At 36.6% G+C, this 27284-nt stretch overlaps 1 protein-coding gene across 1 annotated transcript in view; it reads left to right on the forward strand.

Moving 5' to 3' along the window:
- LOC135324954 (RNA polymerase II elongation factor ELL2-like) overlaps positions 1–25957 on the forward strand; it is a 53891-nt gene extending 27934 nt beyond the window's left edge. The window contains exons 3-12 of the mRNA XM_064502135.1: positions 3424–3545; positions 6897–7060; positions 9912–10171; positions 13026–13150; positions 13294–13387; positions 15154–15733; positions 17659–17728; positions 21191–21362; positions 22411–22455; positions 22590–25957. Coding sequence (XP_064358205.1) covers positions 3424–3545; positions 6897–7060; positions 9912–10171; positions 13026–13150; positions 13294–13387; positions 15154–15733; positions 17659–17728; positions 21191–21362; positions 22411–22455; positions 22590–22706 — 1749 coding nt within the window. The 3' untranslated portion in view covers positions 22707–25957. The remainder of the gene's footprint in view (positions 1–3423; positions 3546–6896; positions 7061–9911; positions 10172–13025; positions 13151–13293; positions 13388–15153; positions 15734–17658; positions 17729–21190; positions 21363–22410; positions 22456–22589) is intronic.
- Positions 25958–27284: the final 1327 nt, after the last annotated feature.

Here is a 27284-nt window from a genome sequence, read left to right on the forward strand (position 1 = left end):
TGCACAGTGAGCAAATGATGCCCTTCTCTGACGCAGCTCTGTGTTTGGAGCCTGTTGTCAGACTGGTCTATGTTCCCACCTCGGGTTGGCCCACGGCTCCTGCTGTGGCGGTGCCCAGCTTTCTGGGGCTGTACCTGCCCTTGTCTTTCTGCTGTGGGCTCTAAGTAGGACTTAGTATTACAATAGAGACCTCTTCAGTGCTGAGAAGCAGAAAGATTGCTTCTCATGTGCAATCTCGCATCATCTTGCTGCGTGCAGTTCCTGCTGTTATTTCTTGTTGCTATATTTGTGTTTGTGCATCGTAGTATCACAAAAACGTGATACTAGTAGCCTGTGTTCATTTTCTGTTTGACTGTAACCTGAAGATCATTTGCTGTAGAACTGCCTCCCTAGTCAGTTGATTCCTATCTTTAAAGTATGTTACACTGTCTCTTTGAATAGTAGTATACTTCTATTTTCAGACCTCTTCTCCTATTTTTCAAGACTGCTTTGAATTTTAATTCCATCACATATTTTGTCCCTGCCAGCTTTGTCTTATCTGCAGATTTAATAATTATATTTCATTCCACTTCATAAATGTTTTGGCTTTCATTTTGAACCATAATGTGGAAAATAGGCTTATCTGATTTAATTGGTGCAATATAATTTAAAATGCTTTTTTCACTCGGAGCTTTTGCAATGTTTACTACATTACGTTATCTGAATTATGACGGATTTTTCTTCAACAAATTTGCTTGTATGAGGGACAGAGCTTTGACTCTGGATAATCTGAACAGGTTCTTTTCCAATGCTATGATAGCTACTGCCGGGTCCTTCATTCCACTGGATTCAGATACCCTTAGTGAGAAACACCATATCAACGTCCCCTCTCTCCCATTGTGCTCTTGTTTGAGTTCTTCAAAAATAACTACTACTTCTAACTGTAAGACTTTAAAAAAGGGCCTCCTCATTTTCATGAATGGAATTATTGCATTACAGATGAAATAATACAGTTTTGCAATAAAACAGACAACTGCATATTAATCTAGAATGATTAAGAATTTTTTCAATACTCTAGATGTGGTCAGAAACCTTCTCCATTATATCTCTTCCTTACTCTATTTGAAATTGGAAGTAACAAATAATCTGATGGTTGAAACTGAAGATGAAAGGGTTAGATTTTTTGTCATCAGATTAGTTGCTGTGCAACTTTTGAAGTCATAAGCATAGCAGTAAACATCCCCCACAATTCTTCTTTCTGCTTTGTCCGATTTAGTGAATGCTTGAGGAATGATTATGTAGTTCTAGTGAAATTTTTGAAAAAGATATTCTAAAAATTTGAGAATGAAAGTAAATTGCTAAGTCATTTAATTGCATAATTTAAAAAAAAAAAAAAGCTTTCTCAATGGCTGCAGTGATTGGTTCCCTCATCATCATCACCGTCTTATTTACAGATTTTTGCGTGGGTATTGGGGTGGTCTGAGAGTCCTGTTTCCTAAATCACTTGAGGTAAATGGGAAGCTGTGAAATTGTCGTAGATCGGGTCTTCCCTTGGAGTTTATTCCTGGTAAATCATTGTTGGTGATAAGCTTCATAGGCCTCTGTATATTTTTAAATGTACTCTTAGGCCAAATTCTGTCTTCACATTATCACATCAAAACACATTTAGCCATTATATAACCTAATATCCACAGAAATTCTTTTATATTTTAAATCTAAATATCAGAGTGCAAGTATTTCTGATGCTTAATGTGTTTGCATGCATATATAGTCTTTAGGATGCTCAACTGAAAATAGAGAAAGATTTATACAAAATAAGCTTTGAAAATGAAGTCCGAGCATATATGGCAACAATTGTCTACTTCCCTATCTGCTTGTGTTTTTTGAGGGGCAGTCTTTGATTGATTGTAGTACATATTTCTTGGTTTTCCAAAAGGTGTATCATGTAAAGCATTACTGCTTCTTCAGTGGGTTGAATGCTCAACCTTCTATTTATGTTGCTGTCAAATTCATACATACACATCTGTGGGGATTTTTCATATCTGCCAAATATATTGTAAAGTCAACATAATAAAACTTTCAATGCGTGTTAACTAATTTTCTAGAATATAGATAAATTTTACAGTTTCATTTGGGTGTCTGATTTTTTTAGATTGACATATACTCTACCTTCTAATTATTATGAAGCTTACAGTAAAGTTGCATACATAATAAAAAATTTTGCATTTGGTAACTGCTTTCTTTTCATTCTTATTTCAAATGTGCAAATTGCTCTTTTTAAGAATGCTGATATTTTAAGCTTAGGTAACTGAATATGGTGGTCAGGTAACTTGTCTCTCTTCTTGGTGCCTGTTCATTGTCCCAAGCTGTTGCTGGACTCTGCCAGTATTGATAATTTTAAGTATAGATAGTAATAGAATTTCTTAGCTTTATATTAGTACTTCATGCAAATGACATGACATTTATGAAGACTGGCCAATTTAACAAGCAAAAAGTCAAGAGGGATTTGTAACTATTGAATATTGCTTTAAATATCTTCCTTTGTCCAATGCATTTCCTAATCCATTAAAAGTTCAAGCAAAATTAGGAAGAATAGCTTTTTAGACTTATTGCAAGCTGATTTTACCTTCAGAATGGCAGTAGTTTCTCTGCTTCAGTATTGCTTTTGTAAAGCAGCACATTGAAAAATGTATTGACGTCAATAAGCATTTTAATTATTTCTCATAGTTTACATTTTCAAGCTCCAGTAGAATACAGTACGCCCTATACTAAATGATCTATGCTACCAAGGAAAGCAACTTTTGTTACTTCTGACTAAATGTACCAAAAACTCTGTACATTTCACTTTTACACAAATAATTTGATCGAGAGGTGAGCAAAAGAAAAGATTTTAATGCCTGTTGGAGTTGAAATTCATTGCTTACAGTTTAATAAGTTTTAGTCTTGTAACTTGGTTATGGTCTCTTTCTTCCATTCCTGTTTTCTTATTTTGTCCTATAACTGAATCCTGTACGAACTTCATTAGGACTGTGTAAATTAGAAAGTCAGGAAGGTACCCTATATAGGTTCTGTGTGAATTGCTGTAATCTGTCTCGTTAGCTGAAGTTTGGTTCATTTGATTACACTCAGGCACTTGCATGTGAAGTTAAGTATGTGCATGTTAATTCCATGAAGTTTCCTTCTTTAAGAAATGCTTTGCTGAATTAGACCCTGAATGACTGCAGCTTTTCTAGTATGGTTACAAGTGTAAGACATAGCCAGTGTGGAGAATTGTGCTAAAGCAGACTTTATAGTGATATGACTGAAATCATATAAAAAAACTGCTTTCTAAATGCAGTTTGTCATTTTAAAATTAAATCTCCTGAAGGCTTACAATTCTAGTTTATTATGAGCAAAGGAGTGTAGATTGAAGTTTTTTACATAAACTTTTTTTTCTCATTTTAGCTTGTTAAAATTCCCAAAGTTGATCTCCCAAATGAAGTACATAATTTTAACTTCTACTTGTCAAATGTTGGCAAAGATAATCCTCAGGGAAGCTTTGACTGTGTCCAGCAAATGGTCTCAAGGTAAGTCTTACTTAACGTTTTCTTTCATAGCAAATTTAAGTAGATTCTGTGGCTTTGAACATATAGTGGAAAGGTTTACCAGAAGCATGTTCTTAGTCATGAGTTGCAGTAGAAAATTAATTCCTAGCAATAGCATGATTTTTTGCTAATTATAAATACCTGCTTTTTACACAGAACTCTTCTTGGTTTTGCTTTTTTTAAAAAAAGTAACCTTTTGAGTCCTTTCTCACCTCTTGGTGCTATTTTTAAAACTATTTGGAGTTAAGCATCGTCCAAGGTAAACCAGATCTATTCTATGACCATATGTAAATATGATTATAGCTGGCAGCATGCTAGCATGCTGGCCATGATGGATAGTTGTCTTATTTTAAGAACCACATAAATCAAGGACCTCATCCATAATTGCATGTCTATCGTGTTTCAGAACCCAAATGCAATACAGGAGTGCCTTGTCCTGGTTCATTTGAATTAGTAACAAAGTGAACAGTGTTAATGTCTACCTATTAGGCAAGAGAGTACCATGCTTTCACAATAAGTTTGCTTCAGCTCCTGGAATATGATATTTACCCCTAATGTAGATGAAGTTGGGTGCTGTAGAGCAGCTGCCTATCCCACTTGATTAGTAGCAAATTGCAGGCAGGTTTTATGTATTAATCTGGGAAACTAAGATCAAACAGCTATGTCTTATGTGTATCTGTGAAAGATGTTGTTGAGGTCCTTGGTCACAGGAGGGCTGCTGCTCTCATTCTTGAAATAGGGATTTGTCTAGATGGAGAATTTTGAAAGCAGTAAGCAAATGAGCTAATTTAATAGCTCTCTGCCACCTGAGGTGGGGAGGTCTCTGAATATCCTCATCTTCTTCCTACTTATTTTGTATCAGCTCACTTCTACTATAACACAGCCTTTTTGTGAACTGATTTAACTGATAGGAGTGGCAAAAAGCTGAATGGTTTTGTGCCAGACTAGGGTATTTTTGGGGTGGTGGGGATTAAACTATCTGAAAGGGGTCAGACAGCTGATGAGGCTGGCCCAGAGTAAGGAGCCAGAGTGCATGCAGAGAATGAAAGAAGGTCCTGCTTCCTCTGTGTCTAACGAAGCAGTCCCAAAGGCCTCCTGCAGCAGCTGGTGTACTGAAACTCCCTGTTAGAAAACCTTTAAGTGGCCTTCAAGAGAACCGTTGTGTAAGATAGCTCATTATTCTCAGAGAAATGGCATAACCTGCCATGTGTAGACAAGCCTAATGTATAGGGGTACTCAAGTCTGACTCAAGTGTTTCATTGAACTTCTGTGTGCACGCTTTCTTGTTTGAGAAGTAGTTGCTTCAGTTAAGCTAAACTGAATTCATTGTGTAAGTGAAATTAAATTTAAAGTCACTCTAATTCTCTGAAGAAAATGCCTATGTAGTTTTAATGTGACTTTACTAATCTACCTCAAAAGCTAATTCAGACTAGCCTTCGAGTTCCTCTGTAGTCAACTCTCTGTACAAAGTGTTTGCAAAGATAATGCAAGACTTGTGTGGTGTTATAAGCTTATAGAATCATAAACAGCTAGGTCAGGAAAGACCTCTGGAGGCTGTCTAGTCCAGTTTTCTGATCAAGGCAGGTCTGGTCGCAAAATTGGCTCAAGGTCTTGACCAGTCAAGTTTTTAAAATCTCCGGTCCGAGGAGGGAGATCATACAGCCCCTTGGTCTCTGTCTCACTTACATCTGAGCTTTATCTGCCTTGCTGAGTGTCACGCTCCCATGTAGATGAACGTACTCTGTGCATTAGGACAAGTTAGTTTAGGAGCTAATCCATGCTGTAGACTTCCCCAGTGGGGCCCTTTTTTCTCCTGCAGCTTCACTTGGAGTCTGGCCACTGCAATCTTGGAAGTGATACCATGCCACGTAGTTGAGTAATGTTCAGTGCTTAAATGCTAATTGATTTTTAAAATTTTGAATTTGAATGAAGTGTTAAGACAGCAGCATTCAAGGAACTGGGCAATGGGTAGGACTTGTGTTTTGGGTAAATGGGTAAATAGTGTGATTTGAGGGCAAGAAATAATGTCTAATAGCCTCCATTTAGACAAATCATCACTGTAAATTCTTTAAATACTGTGCAGTATAAAGGCTTGGCCCGATCCAGCTTTCTGACTTTCAGAAATAACCTGGTGAGAAACTAGATGCCAAATCTTCCTGAACTTTTCTTTTTGGAACCCTAACTGGAGAGTTTTAGGGTTGTTAAAAATGCTTCAGATTAGCTAAACCTGTTATCCTTTCTCTGATCAGAGTTATTTGGAGGTTGCAATGGCAAGTGCAGCACAAAAGATTTGTTACAGCTATAATACTTGAGCCAGTTTAAATGAAGTCATTGTTCGGCTGCTGAACGTGCTCTCTTGGCTGAGTATAGACATGCACTGTGTTACAACAGCACATGTAAAACTGACCCAGACGAAATGAGGGCACAAAATTCTGGGGAGAACCCCCCTCTCTGGGTCAGTAAAACAAACCCTCACCTTTTGGGAACTTCAGTTAGCAATTCTGTCTGTGAACCGCTGCTGCAATCTGCTGCCTATATGAATGCAAAGTATTCCTTAAGAACCATATTCTTTAAGAAACTTGTCTTGAAATCTAGGGGCTATATTCTCTCTCTCAAAGAGATACTGCATCTGCCCTTGAATTCTTTCCAGTTGCGGGGGGGGGGGGAGGAATTAAGTGTCTCTTATTAAATATAAATCCTCGCAGCAACAGAGAGATTAACCATAAACGTTCTTCAGTGCTATCAAATGTACAAAGTAAGCAAAGAGAAAAGAGAATCTTTCTGAAAGAAAGAAACATGAAGAGAATTCTAGATGGCAAAGTAACAAGTAAAAATTGTATTTTGCAGGGTGGCTGACTTAACCTTCTTCAACTTTTTAAGAACTCAAACATTCATAAGTGAGACAGACTACCTTTTGACAAGCAGAGGAAGCATGTGACTTTCAAATGTTTATTTCATTAAGAGTTGAACATTATTCAAAAAGCCCTTAAGGCATAATATGTGTACAGTTAGGATACCAATATAACTACTTCCGTTCATATTTAATTTTTATTGCAATATTTATCAGTATGGTACAGCCACTAATACTATCATGAAGTTGCCATGCATATCTATATGAGAAAAGTGTAGTTGAGTTGGAAGGTAAAATCAGTACAATTTGAGTGTTCATGTAAAGAGGTTCTGAAACATTTGAAATATATTTACATGTTAGCTAACAGTCAGGAACTGAAAAACACTTCTCATTGCCTGTTAAGATAGGCTTTAAAGTTTCTTCCACACTTCCAAACTTGAAATGATGCTTGGCCTCAATTATTTTTTTCAATGTTCTTATAGTTCTGGAGCCTCTCAGCTCAGTTGCCTGGGATTTATACAGGATAAAATTACAGTGTGTGCAACAAATGATTCCTATCAGATGACCAGAGAGCGCATGACCCAAGCAGAAGAGGAATCACGCAATCGAAGTGCAAAGGTTATTAAGCCTGGTGGACCATTTGTAGGTACGGTTGTATTTAATTTTCTAATGGACGGCTGTAAGATTTTTTTGTTTGTTTGTTTTTCTAATTCAGTAATTAATCATGTCAGCTTATTGTTGGCAAAGTTGTACATTCAAAGATCTCAAGTTTAGGTAGCTCACCTTCACATTATAGGTAGTCTCCTGTTGCTCCATTCAGATGTAACCTTTTTTCCCTAAGAGTATCCCAGTCTTTTCTTCCTTATTCCCATATTGCTTGGCTGTTGGAAATTTTGTCCATTGGTGTGAGTTTTTAGCTTCCTGCACACTTAAATTCTCTTTAACTAATGTTTTTGTAACAACACTTCTGAATACCTAAATATTGTGCTAAACATTACCATAACATATAACCTAAAAAAATTAACACTGGGAAATTCATGTACACAAATTCATAAGCTTAATTGTTGGAGAAAAACTTTGCTTTTCACATATGCTAATACTTACGCTAATTAGAATTTATTTAACAAGACTAGTTTTCAACAATGGTTTGGTGTTTTGCCTCTAATTACAACTTCATCATCAATAAGCAACTGTTACTGTGAGACCATGACAGTTTTTAATAAAAATGTTAAGCAAGGTTGGAGTCTTTCTGAGGATTTTGTAGTTTTCTGCAAAACAAATTGCTTAGGTGATACTGTTACTGAACTGTTCTGTGTACTGTTTCCCTGGGGAGTCTAAAGTCAATTGGAAATAGGCCCAGGATGAGGACTCCGCCTTACAAGTACTCCACACGGTAGGCAACGGCAGTCCTGCCCGCGGTGCTGCGCTGCGCCCCTTACAGGAGTTACCGCTCTGACTTGGGGAAAGTGTAAAGGCTGCACAGTTTCTATCCTGTCGGGCAAAACCAAAGGTGGCCTGATGACAGGCAGTTCTTGCGGTCTGCTCCACAGTTGGGCGAGTCGTTTGCCATTCGCCCTATCCTCTGGACTCCTGTGTTCATTAATCTTTGTAATGTACAGGCAAGCTTTCCCTTTAACTGTAAGGCCTCCGCCAGCATGGACGTTCATGCCAGTGATGTTGCAATGCTTGCTCAATATGCCTTGTGTTATTGCAGGGCGTTTTAAGTAGGCACCTTTGTGGCTTTCTGGAATACAAAACTAAATGTTTGTGGCCTTGGCACTAATGGCATTGGACAAGGCATTCGTTAATGTTAGGATGTGAAATCAGATCTGCTTCCCATGTGTTATCTAAACTGGTCTTTAATAGCAATTTAAGATCTGCCACTTAACTTGAGATGGGGTAGTCACTTGTCAGTTCTATTTTACATGTAAATCGTTACATAATTCTCAGTGGTTGTTTAAATAGACCTTAAGTGAATATATTAAATAGGGTTTAAACACAGACAGTAACACTGTGCAGTGTTGTGGGATACTTTGTTTCAGACTGGCATAGATGAGGCTCTGATACAAGACAGGTCTAGTTGCTGTTCAGGCATGCGAGAGTTACTTAAATGTTGTAATATGTTTAATACAGTATAAATTAGGAACCAGTGTTAACTGTGTTTAAGGTTTGGTTGTGTTTTAACTCTTCTAAAGTGATTTACAGAAACGACAATGTAAGTAGCATTCAAACACTTTCTTATCTGTTATGCCAAGGGCGGGTGTGTGTGTGTCTAAATAGAATTTAACTTGTCAAAATATTTGTAATTCATTCAGTTAAACAACTGACAAGTTCATACTGTGCTAAAAATGTAACCATGTTTGTTTACATGATTAGGTTTGTTCTTGAAAACCAGAAGGGCAAGGTCCAGGGAACATGCATGGTTCTAAGAAAGGTTACAAAGGTTTGGTCTGCACTGCAAAATGAAACAAACTTTTACTATTCCTGAGGATAACAATACAGATACAGCTCAGTCATATGTGTATTACTTCAGAAGATTCCTAAATTTCAAGCCTGTTTGGCAGAGGTAGAGCTTCACATTTTCTCACACAAATTCATTAGTTCGTCATGTACAAAACACATCAGTTGCTAGTTTGAAAAAATGTTTACTTTATCTCACCTCTTCTATTGGATTGCAGGTAATTTTCACTGCAGTCATTTTCTTTAATGCTTTGATAAACTTGTTCTGCACTATAGCAAGTGCTGTTAGAAATGGCTTGCAATGTAGAGAAGTTCTGACTTTTTCCAGAAAACTCAAATTTAGGGTAGACATTGTTATTTGTTTTGGATGTGTTGTTTACAGAGTTGTTCCTCCATTTGAGGAGCGGCATGCCTTTTTATAGAGTGTGAATCAAAATGCTGTGCAGGCTTTGTTTTAAAACCTCTCTGGACTTGGTCCCAAGAATTGTTAAATTTTTGATGTATTGTTTCTGACAAACTTGATGCCATGTATATGGGTGTATTAAGTAGTAGAGGTGAACGCTTCAGTTTGAAATGTGGAGTAAATTTCAGCTTGGGTGATTAATACCAAGTGTTGGTATTATTTTTAAGCAGCGATGCAATTATTTGTATAGACTTGTGCTCTGTAGGCATTAGTAGGGAACTTTTTAATTGTATAGAAGACCTTTGCTTCATACTTCAGAGTACTCTTGTTCTAAAGGTAGTTTGATTTGGGGATACTCAGAGTTCGAGCCTCTAAACCGAAAAAAATAAAAGCACCTATATGAAGATATTAGCAAAATCTTCCTACAAATACTGCTCACTGCATGTTTTTTTTATATTGGATGTTTACTGGTTAATTCCTAGCTTGATGCATCTTTACTACCTCAATATGCTAATAGGTCTTGATCTGAAAATGCTGAATAAATACAGCTTTTACAATTTATCTGGCTTAGTAATTTCTTTATCATTACCTTCCTTGTCTTTTTCTGACCTCTCATGTCACTTTTTTACTTTAGGAAAAAGAGTACAGATAAGAAAAGCACCACAAAGCATTCCAGATGCTGTGCCTGAGAGGAAGAGATCAACACCCATGAACCCAGCAAATACAATACGAAAGACTCATATAAATAACACTGTTTCTCAGCGACCGTACAGGGACAGGGTGATTCACTTGCTCGCACTAAAGACTTACAAGAAACCAGAGTTGCTTGCTCGCTTACAGAGAGATGGTGTTAACCAAAAGGACAAGAATTCCCTTGCAGCTATCCTTCAACAGGTGAGACCATTGAGTTCTTGCCAGCTTTTTCTTCTTCTCCTGTTCTTCTAATCATAACTTTGAGGTATGTTGCCCCATATTTAAGCTAGAAAATGGTAAACACTTTATATGATACTCTTCTCATTTAAGTTTTTCCCGATCAACTTTGACTTGCAGTTTGAGGCATTTGTATAAAGTGAGGGAAGAAGGGAAAGGCTAAAAACAAAATTTGGGGGTATTTTCACTTTGTTAAAATGTCAGGCAGTAACTAACTATTTTTACCTTTGCTCCTAATGGCTTTTTCCCTTTTCTTTGTTACTTTGGACTGCTTAATGGGGGGCCATACTTTCTCTCAATTGCTTGATAGAATTCATCATAGTGCTTTATTTCTTGTGCTGATTTTATGGGGGGAGAAGTTTGGTAATCAAATAGACTGGTATTTCATTTGAATGTATCGGTGGCCTGTAAGTGATACTTGACTTCTCTCTTTTCTCTGCGTTGAAATTGCAATCCTATAAAGGCTGTTTCAGCCTAACAGTAAATGTAGTGGTCAGTTTTTCTGAGCATAGGTTTTCTTTGCTATCATGTGAATTCTGTCTTTATCTTACTTGGAAGCTTTTTTTTATTAAGTAGCTTTTCCAATGAGTTAATTCTCCTTTGAGTTAAGTGCAACTAATATTTATCATAGTCATTAAAATTTTTGGTAAATTTGTAGTGTTATATAGGTTCTGTATTCAAGAGTATCACATTTAATTTTCTACTAAAACAGCTCTGAGAAGGCTTGTTAAGATATAAGGTTGTGGCTGCTCCCTTATTTCTTAATGCTACCTGTTCTCATGTACTGTGGCTGAATTATACATGTATTAATATTTAAAGTAGGAATATTTCCTATTTGTCTAAGCAAGCATTTTAAAAACAACTAAAGCAAGTAAGATTCAACATTTTTACAGTTTTGTTTGATCTTGCATTCAATTTTAAGTCATTGCTTGAAGATGTTTAACGTTGTTGCTTTAAGTTTGCCTAGTGCAAAGGTAGTTTGTTTGACCTTGAAGGTATTTACAATTTAGTGAAAGCCATGTTCTTACATGAATTGAAATACTTGATTTATACTTTAAATCGATTAGAACATTTTAAAAGCGCAGCTGTCTGGAGGACGCAGAAAATTTTTCTGTGTCCCATTATTCTTGGCAACGTTTAAGAAAACTGTTTTGGAACCTTTTACCAGTGTGCAGTGCAAAGTACCCGAAGGTGCTCAATTTGCCATCGGAAATTAACAGGATGAGTACAGTACAATAGCGTTGCAATCTTTTACTTCTAATTCATTGGTGAAATGGTCAAGCACTATACCATGAAAAGTCATGCTTACATTTTTCTCATCTTCATAATCAATTTTTCATAGAAATCTAAAGTTTGGAGCCTAAACTTGTTAAAGATCTAATACACACACATGCGCTTCTCTGGGAATACTGCTTTAACTCTGTTTTTAACAAATTGCTGTTTCTGAGTGTCTGGTATCTGCTTTCCTGCAGTGTAACAAAGAATAAAATTAAAATCAGCTCTGAGAATGTCAGAAAATACATCAGAAGATAAAGCATGCTTTAATCCACTAGCACATATTGAAATCCTTCTTTGAGCACCTACATTTACATTTTGAGCAAATATTTTGGAGGGGGAAAACAGTCAAAGCTACACAAAGCAGTGGTTTTGTGTTGAAGAGTAATCTAGCGTTTTGTCCAGGGTAAACAGCCATGGATGGTTTTACTCCCAGGTTTTCTCTGAAACTCTGAACAGGTCTCAGATGAGGAAGTCTAAAACAACACTTTAGGTGCCCACGGTCATAAGTATTTTGCTAGCTTATTTTAACATTTGGGTATACTTTTCTAAGGAAAATACAAAAACATCTAACTCTCAAAGGTACAGCAATGTGTGCACATAACCATCGCATGAAGTTGCTTTGCTATAATGAACGCTGTGTGTAAAAATGAAGAATGGATCTGGGCATGTACATCTCTTCAACTGTTTTAGCACTAAATTTTGTATTCAAAGCATTGTTTGTTAGGTATATGAATGGAGTTACTTTTTTGCATCAGTAAATCTTTGATATGGCTTAAAACTAATGAGCTGGATGAACAATTCATCTTTATACTAGAAGAAAAAGTTTTGTGCTAGTTAAGTAATCACTTAGGACTTTCCCCAGAAAGGTATATATACCTCATGCATTGCATGTACTAAACTACATGAGTCAGTCACTTCAGAAAGAAAAGCTGTTTATTTATCAAAATGAATGATGACACATAAAGCTGCCATTGCTTGTAGTACAGCAATTAATATGATGATGGAAAGCATACATTGTTCCAAGAATAGTTTGTGCTCTGAAATCATTTATGATAGAAGAGTATCCTGTTTACCCAGTATACCTGTACGAAACAAAAGAACAGGAGGCATCCTGCTGAAATTAAACAAAACCGAATTTGTATTTGGAAGTACATATTTGGGCATCTCAACATAATTAGTGCAGTGAAAACTGAAAATTTTGGTGGAGTTTGTCTTGATTCTTAATGCTGTATTAAAGATGAGAAAATACAGTTATGTGGTTCAGAGAGCTTTTTCACAAAATACATTTCATATATACACAGTAATTTTGGATTCACTTAAATTTTTTAGATCCAAAGTTGACCATGTTTTGAGAATTAGCGCATATTAGATGAGAACTACCTTGATTAAAAACAATCTAAAACTTGGAAAACTGTTGCTTGCTTTTGTTTTCAGCTTATATTTAGCTTTCCAGTATTAACCTTACTGCTGTAGTTTGTGAGCATAGAAATGTATTTAAGTATAATAAATGTATTTGCTTTTCAAATGTCTGCCTGTGTAGGTAGCCAACTTGAATCCCAAGGATAACTCTTACACTCTGAAGGATTATGTGTTTAAAGAGATTCAGAAAGACTGGCCTGGATACAATGAAATAGATAAGCAGTCATTGGAGTTAATACTTGCTAGGTAAGTTCAGTTTTGGGGGGAAGGAAAGTAGCAATCTTTAAAACATGTCTGCTGGAAAATGAGTGTATGTCTTCCCAAATAATGAAAAAACTATGACACAGACATTTTTGCCTTGTAACCTGAAATGTGGGTAATCCTTACAGAAAAGTAAATTCATCTCAGAATGCCACCAGCAGCAGTCATATGGAATCTCCAGTAACTTCTAATAAAGATGCTGCATCAACTTCTCCTTCCCAGGTATTTAATTTGTGGCTTTCTTAACATTACTTAGTGTATTAAGATTTAAAGCACTTTATATTGGTGTAAAAGCTGCAATGTGAGGCAGTAATACTGTCTTTAACATACAAAAAATTGATGCATTTATTTCTAATTGGATGATTACTTTTTAAAATGGTTGCGCTGTGGAAGACTTTAAAAACTTACGGTCACGTAGCCTAAGGACTGTTATATTTAAATAGTGTTCTGTATTTCAGAATATTTATTAAAATCTTCAGAAAAATGATTCCTGTGTAGGCAGTATTTTGTAAATACATGCATAGCTTCTGACAGTGACTATCCCTGTAATGTTTGAACAGCTAACACGTCGACCTAGAATGCGACTATCAGTGGTATATTGACCTTACTGAAGCTTAAACTTGTCGGTAGAAGCTTAACTTCTTAGTTGCAAATGATTGTGTAACAATAACAGGTTTTCTGGTTAAATGCTTTAAATTGTTTTGTATTGCCAAATGACTTGTTTATCTCTGTGTATAGGGAGTTCTTCTAAAGACAAGTGATACGTATTTCCGTTAGACCACTACATGTGTTCAAGGTTCTTTGTGATATGTTAGTTTTAATATGTCAAATATGCACAAGCAGTCTTGTGCTGCTTTTAAGGACTGTTTAAATACAAAATTCAGAGAAGTCCAGAATAAGCAACAAATGACAGTAGCATTCTGCTCCTTTGAGATATTGGTGGAATATTTCTTTTTTCTCTAGGCATTATTTAAATTCCTTTATGATTCAGTGTAGCCTAGGTGTTAAGGCATCTGAGTCAATGTTTGGTACCTCAGTCTTCTCTCAGGCTTTTCAGACTTAAAAGGCTTATGTCCTCTTTTATTATCAATAAAACAGGACAATACAGGCTTTTTAGAAGGAGCTTGAAAACCTTCATATAGAAGGCATTACTTTGAGGAAAAATATCATTGATACTTTCTGTGACTAGAACTGCACTTAAGTAGATGTAATTGAAATTTGAAGGTAGTGGGGGACACGAGCTTGTCTGTACAGAATGATGAACTAGTAAGTACCGAACATATCTTACCCTTAAGGTATTTCTGTTTTAAAAATTGAGGGGGGGGGGGTGTCACATTCCTGCTTCTTGCTACTTAGCTGCCTGTCAGAAACAGTGAAATGGTGCAAGTGTCATGGACCTCTTCACATCCACTTTCGCGTACACAGAATCTGGAATTATTTCAGCTGAGTAGTAGAAAGCTGTGCCTGGCACTTCTGGTAAAAGCTGCTGCTTTGTATGTCAACATAAGCAGTATACGCTCGTTAAACAAGAGGACACAAACTGGAGAAAAGCTAGAACCACAACTATAGCAAAACCTGGCTTTTTACCTACTTTCTATCTGCTTTGCTCTTCACATGTTCTGATAAGTACGGTGTCACATGCTACTTAGAACTGCTTTAATAAATAACATCATTTTGTGGCAGCAAATGTTTACTCTTACCAGATATATCTGTACTGAAATTGATACTTACTGACCTGACCTTATTTTAGTAAAGGCTTTGATAGAGCATCTGAGTGGAGCATCTTTCTTCCAGAAACCTTAGTTGTAGATCTGAAGAAGAACTTGCCGCATTGTAAGAAGTTAAAAACCATGCGTGAGATAAGGCATATATTTAGCTGCAGTAATTTTTCTGCCGGTTATTTTTGGATAAGAAAGATGTTTTCAGCAGTTACCTGTTTGGAAATGTACCTTTCAGCATCAGAGAAAAACTAATGTTATTTTTTACAGAAACGGCTTTTGGATTCTGATTTTATCGATCCGTTAATGAATAAAAAACCAAGGATATCTCACCTTACCAATCGAGTTCAGCCAACATTCAACGGTCACTTGCCTGCCTCCAGCGAGAAAGCTGCTGCAGCCCCCCCGCCGCCACCTCCCCCTGCAGCTGCTGCTACTCCCACTCCTCCACCGCTTCCCTCTACTCACCTTCCTGTTTCAAACCCTCCTCAGACTGTAAACTCTAACTCCAACTCCCCCAGCACTCCCGAAGGCCGGGGGACTCAAGATCTGCCTGTAGACAGCTTTAGTCAGAATGGCAGCAGCATCTATGAGGACCAGCAAGAAAAATATACCTCTAGGACTCCTTTGGAAATCCCAGCATCCACTACAGTTCAGTTAGAGTGTCCAAAGTCCACAGATGAGAAGCATTCAGCGTTGCACAAAAAGTCCAAAAAGAAAGCAAAAAAGCATAAGGAGAAGGACCAAATCAAAAAGCATGATACTGTGAGTGTAGACGAAAAGGAGAAAGACCTTAGGAAAGAAGAAACTGCCAAGCTGAAAAGCTCCTCCAGTTTGGAGTCAAGTGAAGGTATTAATATGCTGCTTTTTCTACCTATGGGTAACCCTTATAATTTGATCAGTGAAACCAGGGGCTGGAAGAGGGAATGATCTAGCTCTCCCTTGCTCTAGTTAAGTTACTTACCATTATCACTATTTTATGGTGAAGAGTTAGGAAACAATTGTTTGTCTGCCATTGTATTGCATTGTAACTATTATTATATATTAAAAAAAAATCTGAACTTGTTCTCCTGGATCCTTAGCTAAAATTAGACTCATTTTTATAAATTCTTACTCCATACTACAGAGTAAGAACAAAACATTAGAACAAAGAAATACTAAATGGATTGCTATTAGGTAGTAATTGGCTAAAAGGGAGGGCTAGATATTAGAAAAACACAACAGGTTATTTTTTTCCTTGATTTCCATTAAATTGGTCGCTCACTTAAACCTACTCTGTTTCTTAAATCAGCAAGTTTTAAAGCCTGCACACTCAAATTACATGATTAACAGCTTGTCACAATCCTTATTGTTATCTACTTGTTTATTGAAACACATGGAACAGATGCAGATGTATTTCACCATATGTGAATGTTCATGGCACTTTGCCTTTAGGGCATAAATTGGCATGTGGTTTACTAGAGTTTTGGTTTGGACAGTGCTGTAAACTCTTGTCCCTTTTGGCTACAAAAACTTTTTACTTCAAAAAAAAATAAAATAAAAAGACATAAACACTTTTAAAATGCCACTGCAAAGCTAAACAAACTTGCAAATTATATATTGAAGTTCCTAAGTGTACTAAGTCATTCAAGCAAATAATTCCTGAGTTTCTGGAAATCAAATGTTCACAGCAAAACCATATTCACCTAAGTTCTACTACATGTAGAATATGTGTACAATAGAGAGTTGTACTGCTGTTTGCATTTATCTCTTAGAGATTTTTTTTCCCCACTTCTGCCTCTTATACCACCTAATGCTTTAATTATTAAAAGCAAAAGAATGGAGTAGAACATGGTATGATAGCTTTTTACTCTCCTCGACATATGAGGCTCAAATAGCTTAGAGATTGGTAAGAATGTCTGAGCTTCGTCAGAAATACTGTGTTTAAACAGTGGCAATGTAAGATAATTAACACAAAGGATTGTGTGGGACTTTCTAAAACTTCCCAACAATCCCTAAATGAAAAGTAGAGATGTATTACCAGGATATTGAACACTTCTTCCTGTTCCAGGTAACTTTTCCTTATTTATCAAAACAATAAGTGGTTCTCAAAATATTACTTTAAACAGAGGGGTTAGGGGTTAAGTGTACTCTGTTTTCATAATGCCAACTCAAAGAGCAATTTACAAGTGCAAAAAACTATCAAATCCAGTATTGCTGCATTAACAAGGAGAAAATCTTTGTTGCACATAACTGAAGCCTGAATGCCAGTTACTTGTATAGAGTGCTATTCTCTGTTTAGAAGAGTGCTGAAATTAAATCTAACTTTGCATATCTGTAGTTGCCAGGGAAGGAGGGAGAAAATGTGGCCTGAAAAGAACTTCAGCTTTCTACCCTATTTATTGCAGTCCTCTGGAACCTGGATGTTGATAGAGATGTATATCAAGCTGTCTTAAGTTGTGCAGCTACATCTGCTGCTGCATAACTTGAATTGCTGCACAGGTGCCACGTCAAGTCTTGAAATAAGAAAGGTTGACCTTGAGTTAATAGTGTTACCTGTAGACTAAAGTAGTTGTGTCCTGCTTTTAAACTCTGGTACTGCCTACTATGGGGAAGGCCTTGTGAGCTCTATTATTATATTGCAGAGCTTTTTCTTAGTAACCTACTATGAGAATAAAACTCTAAAGGATTTTTTCAGGCCTGTCAGATTGGTATTGTTTGGCTATATTAAATCCATTTCATGAATGTCATGAAACCGTTTATCGTGAATGTCACACTTCTGCTTTTCTGTTATAGGAGTTAAAGAAACTTGCACTGCCTCCACAGATCCTCCTTCATCAACAAGTGAACTACCAGATTACTTCATGTGAGTAAAATCATAATCAAGAATCTCTCACCACTCATTGAAGCAATTGAAAAAAATGCCTGTAAAAACTGTTGTTTAGCTACAAATTATAAAATTTGCCAAAATATGTCTCTAGAATAATGACAGGTTCCCTTAATTTTAAATCAACCAGGAGCCTTATTTGAATACCTGTAAGTTTTGAACTCTGAGGTGGTCCTTAATTAATTTGAGCAAAAAGCATTAAAACCAAGACTTTTTTTTATATAGTTCAGAAGAGGACTGAAGTCATTTAATCTCATCCTCTTTCTTCATAATAGCAGAATAGAAAATAAATATCAACATGTGCTGCCTTCTTTTTAGAGGTGAGGCAACACAGGAGGACAACCGAATGTTAAAATACTGAATATGTGAAGTTCAGGCATCTTTTCTGTGTTTTCACTGATTAGAGCATCTAAGCTGGGAAGGTGGGAGGGAAAAATAGCAACCTCAAAGTCCAGTGCTATGAAGCGTATATAATAAAAGTAGAAGGAGTTAACCATATAAAGTGGCTACTGCTGAACTTGAAGGTACAGCAAAATACCCCATTTTGCTATACAATTGCGGAGCAAGGAGCTAGAGAAAATAGAGAAATCTCAGCTCAAATTTTAAATTTTAGCTTCTTAATGATAATTAGAGATAAAAATGTATTAAATTCTTATGTGAAATAATGTATCTACAGTGACTGGGGAGTTACAGTCGATAAACTTCCAAAAAAGAAAAAATTACTTGCCAGTAAGTTTAATTTTAGCTCCTTAACCAGTCGTCACACACAAGATAATTTAATATGTCCAAAAGTTAGAATTTACTTGTTAAAGAGAATTTTCAGCCACTGTTGCAGTAAGACAAATATTAAAGAATGAAATAGCTCTAATAGTCGAATCATTTGATTGCCTAAATACTTTTTTCTTATAATATTAAAGATCATTTTTACCAGAAGGGTTATTTTCTTACTGTTGTAAAACTGCACAGAGAAATAGTTTCTGTAAATAGCCAGTGCATGTTTTTTTTCCATTGATGGCCTTTTTAAAAAAAAAAAAAAAGAAAAAGAAAAAGTCAAATGGCTGCTGTGCAATTATTGGAAGGCTTTGGTCACTACAACCTGAATTTCTAACAAAATACTGTGTGGAGGAGGGAAGGTGCTGGAAAGATGAGTTTGAGAAGGTTTTGATGGCTGTTGCAATGCTCCAAGCTGAATGAGTAACACGATCTGTCAGCCAGTGGGTGCTTGAGGCATTTTGGCAGTGCCATTACGTGGCGTGGCGTCAGCTGCAGCAGTGACGCTGGGCCCTTGTTGTCACATTTGCAATGCAGAAGGGGAGAGACTGCTGTCTCTGTCTGTTAAAATGCTGCTAATTGCCTGGATCTCTGACTTCTATCAGAGGAAAAGATCAGTTATACTAGGAATAATGTCAGCAGTATTAAGTAAGTGAGTTGAGGCCTCCCTACAGCCAAGCACTTTAACTTTGGTGCATCTTCTGTTTGTGTTAAAGCAGGTGGCACAGTAATGCCCTGCACTGTATTTAATATAGTAAGTGATACTTTATGGAAAGACTGAAAATAAGTCTAGCCCTGCAGGGAAGCAGTTTAACGCTTAAAGTGTTAGGCTGAGGATTCAAACCTAGATTTAATTCTGAGCCTCTGCTGGGTGAATACACAGATTCAGCTATTCGCTGGCTGCTGCTTCATAAGTTGAGAGCTGTGATAGTGACCTTGTCAAAATGCTTTGAAATCTTCTTTCATCTTCTCAGAAGTAGTATGTGATTATTTGATGCAATTTAATATTCAAGTTGGATGCCAATAGCATTGCTGATAAAATAAGAAAAAAACTTTTCGAGTAAGATTTTTGTTTTGGATTTTTGGACTGATTGGGGATTAAAAACTTTAATGATAGAATTTTCTGGGAAGGGAGCTAGCTTTGGAATAATCTTCCAGATAAGCTAGTGGCCTTTGCATCCTGGAAAAAAACTGAAGTATGACTGTTTCAGAAATCTGGTTGATCAATATAGAAATATTAAAACATGAAAGCACCCACAATATGATCCAGTACAAAGGACTCTAATAGTTTATTTCCAACTTTTCTGCCTGCCTCTAAGTACCATATAACTCATGAGTGTGATCATGGCTTTAGTATAAAGATTCTTTCCATCTTAAAGGTTATGAGAGCAAAATAACTTTAAACTTTTTAAGCAAACAAAGCAAAAGCTATAAAAATAAATTCAGTTTTTCCCTCTTCTACTCTTACTACTTCTGTCTGCACACTTAGATTGCAACTGCTTTGCTGGGGCACTTAAGTCCTTTGCTCGCACTGTGTTGCTGTGGTGTTGCTTGCCCAGCCCATGCGATGTACCTGTTTGTAAGCCAATATTCCACACTATCACTCCACTCGTATCGCCTAGAAAGTTGAAGGGCATCTTTAGTTTTATTTAAGAGACTGTATAACTAATCAGGTGCATCTGGACTAGGCTATACATCACTGCTAGAAGCTGTCATCTGTGTTAGTACAGAGTTTCAACTTGTTTGATTTTTACAGCATGTTAAAATTAATCAAAGGGTGGTTTGAAGAATCATCCTCTTGGAAGGTGCCTATGTCATCCAAAGAGTTAAGTCTTTGGGCAAGAAGGACCTGAAATCCTTCCATCCTTCCGTATTGATGTGACTGGAAGAGAACAAAACAAAATAAAAATGCCAGGAGTGTATCTATTACTTGCATTGCTACCTTATCTTGAATTTGTATAATGAGCTTGTTATATCCTCTTATGTTTATTTGGAGGAGAGAACAATAAGGAAAGTGTGTCAGTAGCATCAGTGACTTTAAGTATTTATGTTGTGTTTGCTTAAGGAGGGGATGTGATTGTTTTTTTCCCAGTTTCAGACTTACCTTGCAATTTGCTGTATTCTAAGTATGATAGGTGAATTGAACTTCTGTTTACCAAAATAATCAATATTATCAATAACTATTATTTTTGTTAGGGTGGCACAAACCTAGCAAAAACCTAAACTGCATCCTAGTTCATAAATTTAGTCCCTTCAAAAAATTCAACAAAATGAATTTTCAGAAGGAAATAAGACTATTAATCTGTCCCTTCACAGAACCAGACTATAAGTTTCCCCTCTCACTTAGGCTGGTGCATTATTTAGTCTTTCTAAATTTGAATGATTGCTTGTGTTGTGTAAGTCTGCTACATTTTGCACAACTTCTGAATGAAACCTCTCAAAAGCAAAATACTACCAAGTCATTGCTGTAAAAATACAGTAGATTTTTATGACGATTATAATTACATAAATATGCTCTCTTGGTCATATGCGCTTACATGTAGAAAAGCCAAGTCAGTCAGATAGTTAACTGACTTAAAAGCAAACCTGGGCATCTGTTTGATATGAACTAATTATCAATTAGTGTAATCGGTGTAAAAATTCAAGTTGTACACTTATTTTTTCCATTAGAAAATACATAGCTATAGTCTCATATGAGCAACGCCAGAGTTACAAGGATGATTTCAATGCAGAGTATGATGAGTACAGGAATTTGCATGCTCGGATGGAGAATGTCACTAGGAGATTCATGAAACTTGATGCACAAAGGAAACTTCTTTCTCCAGGATCCAAGGAATATCAGGTAAAGAAGAATAAATCTCTTCCAAATGTCCACATTTTCAGCATAGACAGATGCTTCAACATATAAATCTATTAAATTATATTGATACAGTTTTAAAAGACTTGTCAGGTTGAATGTCTATAGTCATCTAACTGGAGTTATCAGATTACCTCAAGCTCTAATGAACATTTGGCAGTATCCTGGTGAGGTAAAGAGTGCTGCTATACAGATGCAGGGGGGAAAAAAAGCACGTGGAATCAAATGACTGTAATGCTAAGGCTTTCCTGAAGCTCCATTCACCTTGATTTTAACAGGAATTATATGCTTACCTAGACCTAGATTCATAAATGTATTTAGCACCTAGTTGGCTGGCTCAAATCATAGCCAAAGTTTTTAGCGAAGTGTATTAAAACCTGGTATTCTGGCTTTCAAGCCTAGATTGCTGGTTTTTGGACAAATAAATCCCAAGTGTTCAGTACGAGAATTCTTCAATTTTGTGTATATACTGTGGATTTTTGGTGGCATCTGGCTTTTATAAATGTTTGGACATTATTGCAAACGTATTTGTGAGCAGAAAGAATAATTTAAAATCGTAGATACTGTACAGTCTGACAAATGAGAAGACCCTTCAGAACTCCCCTATAATTAGTAGTTCCACAATGGCAGTGACAAGATACATACCTACACTGCTGCTGGTTACCCATATCTGTGCTCTGACCCTACAGGGACCAGCTATGGTTTTTGTAGCTTGTCAAAATCCTACAAGTTGTTTAGTCCTTAATTCAAGACTCCCCCCACTTCTGAGCTGACAGCGAGCGCAAGTATTTTACAGTGGCATTAAAGTGACTTCATAAAGGGAATCTTCAAACACATGCTGCTTTGGTTGCTTATTTACAGGTTTAATTTCAGTGCTGCTCTTTTTTTTGGTAACATAGCAGGAATGGTGGCTTATGGAAAAGAAAATATATTTAGTAAAACTGTTTTTTTTCTTTTTTAAAGTTTTAAGTAGAGTTGCATTTTATGGTAGTGAAATGTCCTTCATATTGTTTTCACATTTTTTCCCTTGAAGATCCTTCACGAGGAAGTCCTAGAAGAGTATCGAAAGATAAAACAGGTATGTGCAACAACTTGATTTGTGGGAGGTGGAAAGAACTGAGTCTGGCTTGAGGCCTTTTTTTAAGCAATGGACATAGAAAAATTAAACTCTAGAAATATTTCCACGCCCTAACTTTCTTTTTATCTTTACAGTCTAGCCCCAACTACCATGAAGAGAAGTATAGATGTGAATATCTTCATAACAAGCTGGCTCATATTAAAAGACTAATAGGTGAATTTGACCAACGGCAAGCAGAGTCATGGCATTAGTCTTCTGCTTGGACCAGGAGATGTGAATGAACCTAAGCTTATTTATTTAAAATTCCAAATGAGTTGCTCTAAGATTCTAAAAAGATTAAACTTTTGCATTACAAAAGTTTCAGTATTAGCAGACTTGAGTTACTACTTTTGTTGTTGTTGATGTTGCTTATATGCATATTTGAAGCTGCTTTTTCTGGTCCCTTCTTTTCTTCAAGACTTATGTTTGTCCATGGAAATCATTTTATCAGTAGACACTAGGGATCCAGTACATCTACTTTGAAGTTGTGCACATTTTAAGAAAATATTGTAGCAAATCGAAATGCTTTTGGATAAATATAAGGCTGTTTTCTGACCTTTCTTGTTAATGCAAACTCTTTGCCTTAAATGGTAGAAGGTTTAGAAATTTGCACAAAAATTAAAAAAAAAAAAAAGAAAACATTGTTTTGGAGGGTTAAAAGAGGCATGTATATAAATGCTATATACAGCCCATCTTTGTTACAACAGAAACTTACCCCTGCAACTTAAACCCCCCATTGCAATGATTGCCTTAAGGTGTTTGCTTGTGTATATTTAGTGTAGTTAAATTATTAGCTACACTGCTTCCCGCTTTACTGAAGCACCTGGGAAGCACTACGTGGCCTACCAGTGTCTGAAAGTGTGTGCTTGTACTGTATGTGTGCAAGAATGTGTGGGTGTGAGCATGCATGATGGGGGAAGGAAAAAAAGCTGCTACTCTTAAAGTAGGCCAAACGCTCAGGTTAAAACAACTGATGAGTGTTGCTGTAGGTTTTTTCCTATAAAATTGCAACTTCTATTGTGGAAGATGAGAGCATTTCCATTTCAATAGTTTGTCAGCTTTATTAATGTTGGAAATTGATACTTTACAAAATTAAACAGATATATAGTTTTTGGGCAAGATTATAAAATTAAACATGTAGGTTACCTATTTATATACTACTATAAAGTATTTTTTGAAGAGAGATATGCAAAGAAGCTATTGCCTACATGAAATGTATATTTAAAGATTTTTGTCCTGGGTGCCAGGAGTATTAACAAAGAACAGATGTATTTAACTATAAAATACTGTGATCACCAAACAGCACAAACTTTCATTTCATGCAGTTTTTTTGGTTTAATTTGATTTAAACCATCGCTTACTTTATCATGTGGAAACACAGGTTATTTGGTCAAAATTAAGCAAAATCTTTGTTTGTCTTATTGTATTTGTCTTTTCAAAGTGCTGCCAATTGAAAAGGGAAGCATTATGTTTACAAATCTGATTTTGGAATGTTTGCCAAAATTTTGGTAGTATCTCTAATAAACTTTGTCTCCAGCATCAAAAAAACTGTTGTGTATCACTGTAAACCAGAAAATGTTGAAAACTGCCAGAAAACATGCATTCAGGTAAATGGGAGCATTGGAATTTTCACCTTAAATTTGTGTTCAAAAATGTTACGTTCATGAGGATGAAATAGTATGCAAGGTGTACCACTACACACAGTGTGCATTATAGCTATGTGTTATTACTTATTTGAGACCAAGTTGATTTTTGGGTCCCTTAGATTAGTACAGTTGTTTTAAACTTCACATCTCAAATAGTAAAATGAGATTTCTTGCTTCCCATTGACAGTTGCATGCATGTGGATTTTGGGGCTGAATTCAAGCCAGATTGTACACACAGAGCAACGCCCAAATACAAGTGCAGGAGTTGGTAACTTTGCTGCAGTTCTGGTGCAGCTGCACTGGATGGTTAGATTTCAATCTTAAAATGTCTGTTAAGGTTAAAATAATGTGAAGTTCCTGATATTGGGACCAATTTAGGCAGCAAGTGTTCTTTTAGCTAGACCATATGCACCAATCTCACATTGGCTGCCAAAATGGACACACAATGCTGCTGCAACTGTCTAAATGTGTTGTTACCACTTACAGTACTGTCACTGTATAACTGAGGCCCAGTGCAGTTAACTAATTTTTTTTCCTCCTCTTGTGTAGAGAAGTGACCTGTATTGGCATGCATCTTCTGGTTTACAGGCTGTGTATCTAGTGCAGCTGGAGGCTAATACTATTTCAGAGGTCCAGCACTGCGTATCATCATGAGACCTGACAAGCTACTGCAAAGGCCTTAATTGAAGATTTTGCCCATTTGCATTGAGCATTTCTGAAGCCTTGCAAGTATACCTAGCAGCCTACATATTGCAAAATAGTGCTGTAAACCTACATATCTCGTTTCCCTTGAGTTGACATTCCTGTTCAGCAAATGTGGAGAGCCCATAAGTAGGGCCTCTAAACTGTATTGCCTTTCCTGTAAAACTGGCCTACTCACTCGTAGAAACAGACATTGCAGATGGTGGCATCTTGGCTCGGGTTACACTACTATAAATCTGAAACAAAAGATTGATGTAGAGAAGGGGCAACGGTGCATGTCTCCTTTATGGAAACTGTGAATCTCTGCAGTTTAAAAAAAAAAGGGGGGGGGGGGGTCAAGCGGGAGGCAGTAGCCCTTTCCAGTTGGCTTAAAAAAAAAAAAAAATCAATGGCTAGGAGGATTGGTTTCCAATTCTATTATAGTTTGGGGGAGGAAAACCTGTGCTCAAAGTAAAATTTTTTCTCTCAATTGTAGATATGCTCTAAACTGTCACTTAAAGTAGCTCACTGTTGACTGCTTTTAAGTCTTCAGTTGACCTTGTCAGTTATCAAAAAAAAAAAAAATTAATCTTTTGGAAGTGTTTTGTAAAAACAGATAGATAAGTGTTGGAGGCAAGTTACTTAAACAGGATTTAAACAAAAGTTGGATTAAAACGTTGATATTGTAACTTTGCTCATTCCATTAGCTTTTTTTTTTTTAAATAGTTATGTTACAACCAGTCTTTCTGAATATGTAAATGTTGATTCATGCTGAGACCTATGGCTACTTTGAAGTATAATTCTTTTCATAAGTTTTAATATAATTTGTTTGTGTACCTGAGGTGGGAGGGATGTGGCCAGCAATTCCATAACCACCTTTCTTTTAGGGAAGGGTATGAAGTATGAAATTGAATAAAGGAGGACAATATTTGGGAGTGTGAAGGCTTAAAACAGGGCTGTGAATCCCCCTTTCTGACTTGGAGACTATTTTAAAACTTTTTTCAATTTTTTCCATACAAACTGTATTAAAAATCTGTAAGTGAAACATCCTGGGGCGTTTTGTTAATGAACACTTGAGCCATTGTTGCCCCTCTGTTCTACATCAATTTAAGTTCAATAAAATGTTAACTTTGCAATTCTGAGACTTGGGGGTTTTCTTGGTGGGAAGGGGGTACTCCTGCATCTTTGCAATGAAGCACTAATTCTGGCACTAGGACTGCTTACTGCCTTACCTTTGAAGTGTAAGGCAAATTTTGATCAGAGTTCAAGGTGTGCCTTCTATACCTCAGGGTATAGAGTCTCACTGTGGTGTTCTACAACTAATTTATGAAGAGGACACCACACTATTGTGCAGAAGTGCTGCTGTCAAGCATAGATAGCAAAATGAGGAAGATGTGCATAAAAAGTGCCTCAGCACATCTAATTTATCTTGTCAGTAAACAGAAGGTAATTTATTCCAGCCTGAGTGAAAACATGCTGCTTTAGTTAGAGCTGAAAACTAAATACATATATATATTTTTCCTTCAAGTTGTCGTCTTCTAATTAGTCTGCTTTTTTTTGCTTGCAGTTTAATATCCTACCTCCTTCACTTCCCTTTCCCATGCCGACAAGTGACCTGTATTCCTTGTCTTCTGGTGCCGAGACTGATTTCTAAGCTAAACCCAAAATGTTCAGATGTGGATGATTGCTTTTTTATTTCCTGGTGTTTAAACTGTGGGCTTAACTTCTGGCGCTACTTCTTTATTACAAAGCACAGGATATAGTCCTTGCAAAACACTTTGAAATACATCAAACTTACCATCTGGGAAAGTGTCAATGGCAATAGGGTTTTTTCCTGCCACTAGACATACTACCCTGTCAGGGAAAGAAGCAGCAGCACTGTCTTACGAAGGTCCAGCTGCTAGTTGAAAGGCTAGGGTTTTTGTTACAGAAATTGCTTATCAGTAACTGTTGGTACAGCACTTGCATCAATTTCAACAGTTGGTTATAAATGTGAAAACTGTAGCATGGATAAAGGTCTTACAAGCAGAAATCCTGATTGTGGTTCACATCTCACTGCACCAGTAAGCTGCTGTTAGAAGGTGCAAGTTCCAGGCATGAGTAGGCCTGGGCATTGCTGGCTATTCCAAAACACCAAAACAGTTAAGGTTTTCACCTTTTAAAAAAAAAAAAAAAAAAAAAAAGTGGTCCAAGAAGTTATAGTTGACTGAAAGGTGGAAAGCTGCTATCCATCCCTGTTCAAAATTGGTGTAAAGGTACTGACTAATGACTTTTACTAGAAAAGCCATTCTACACCTATGATGATGAGCTTGTATTGGCACAAAAAGTCAGTATTATGCTGGTTACAGCCCTCAGTAAACTACATAGAGCTTTGATCCAAATCTCTCTGTGCTCCCTCATGCCAAGTACTCATCTCACATGTATATTCCTATACAGTCCTAGTCCTGAAACAAGGTTACATTT

Source organism: Dromaius novaehollandiae, chromosome Z (genome assembly GCF_036370855.1).
Source record: "Dromaius novaehollandiae isolate bDroNov1 chromosome Z, bDroNov1.hap1, whole genome shotgun sequence".
Lineage (NCBI taxonomy): Eukaryota > Metazoa > Chordata > Aves > Casuariiformes > Dromaiidae > Dromaius > Dromaius novaehollandiae.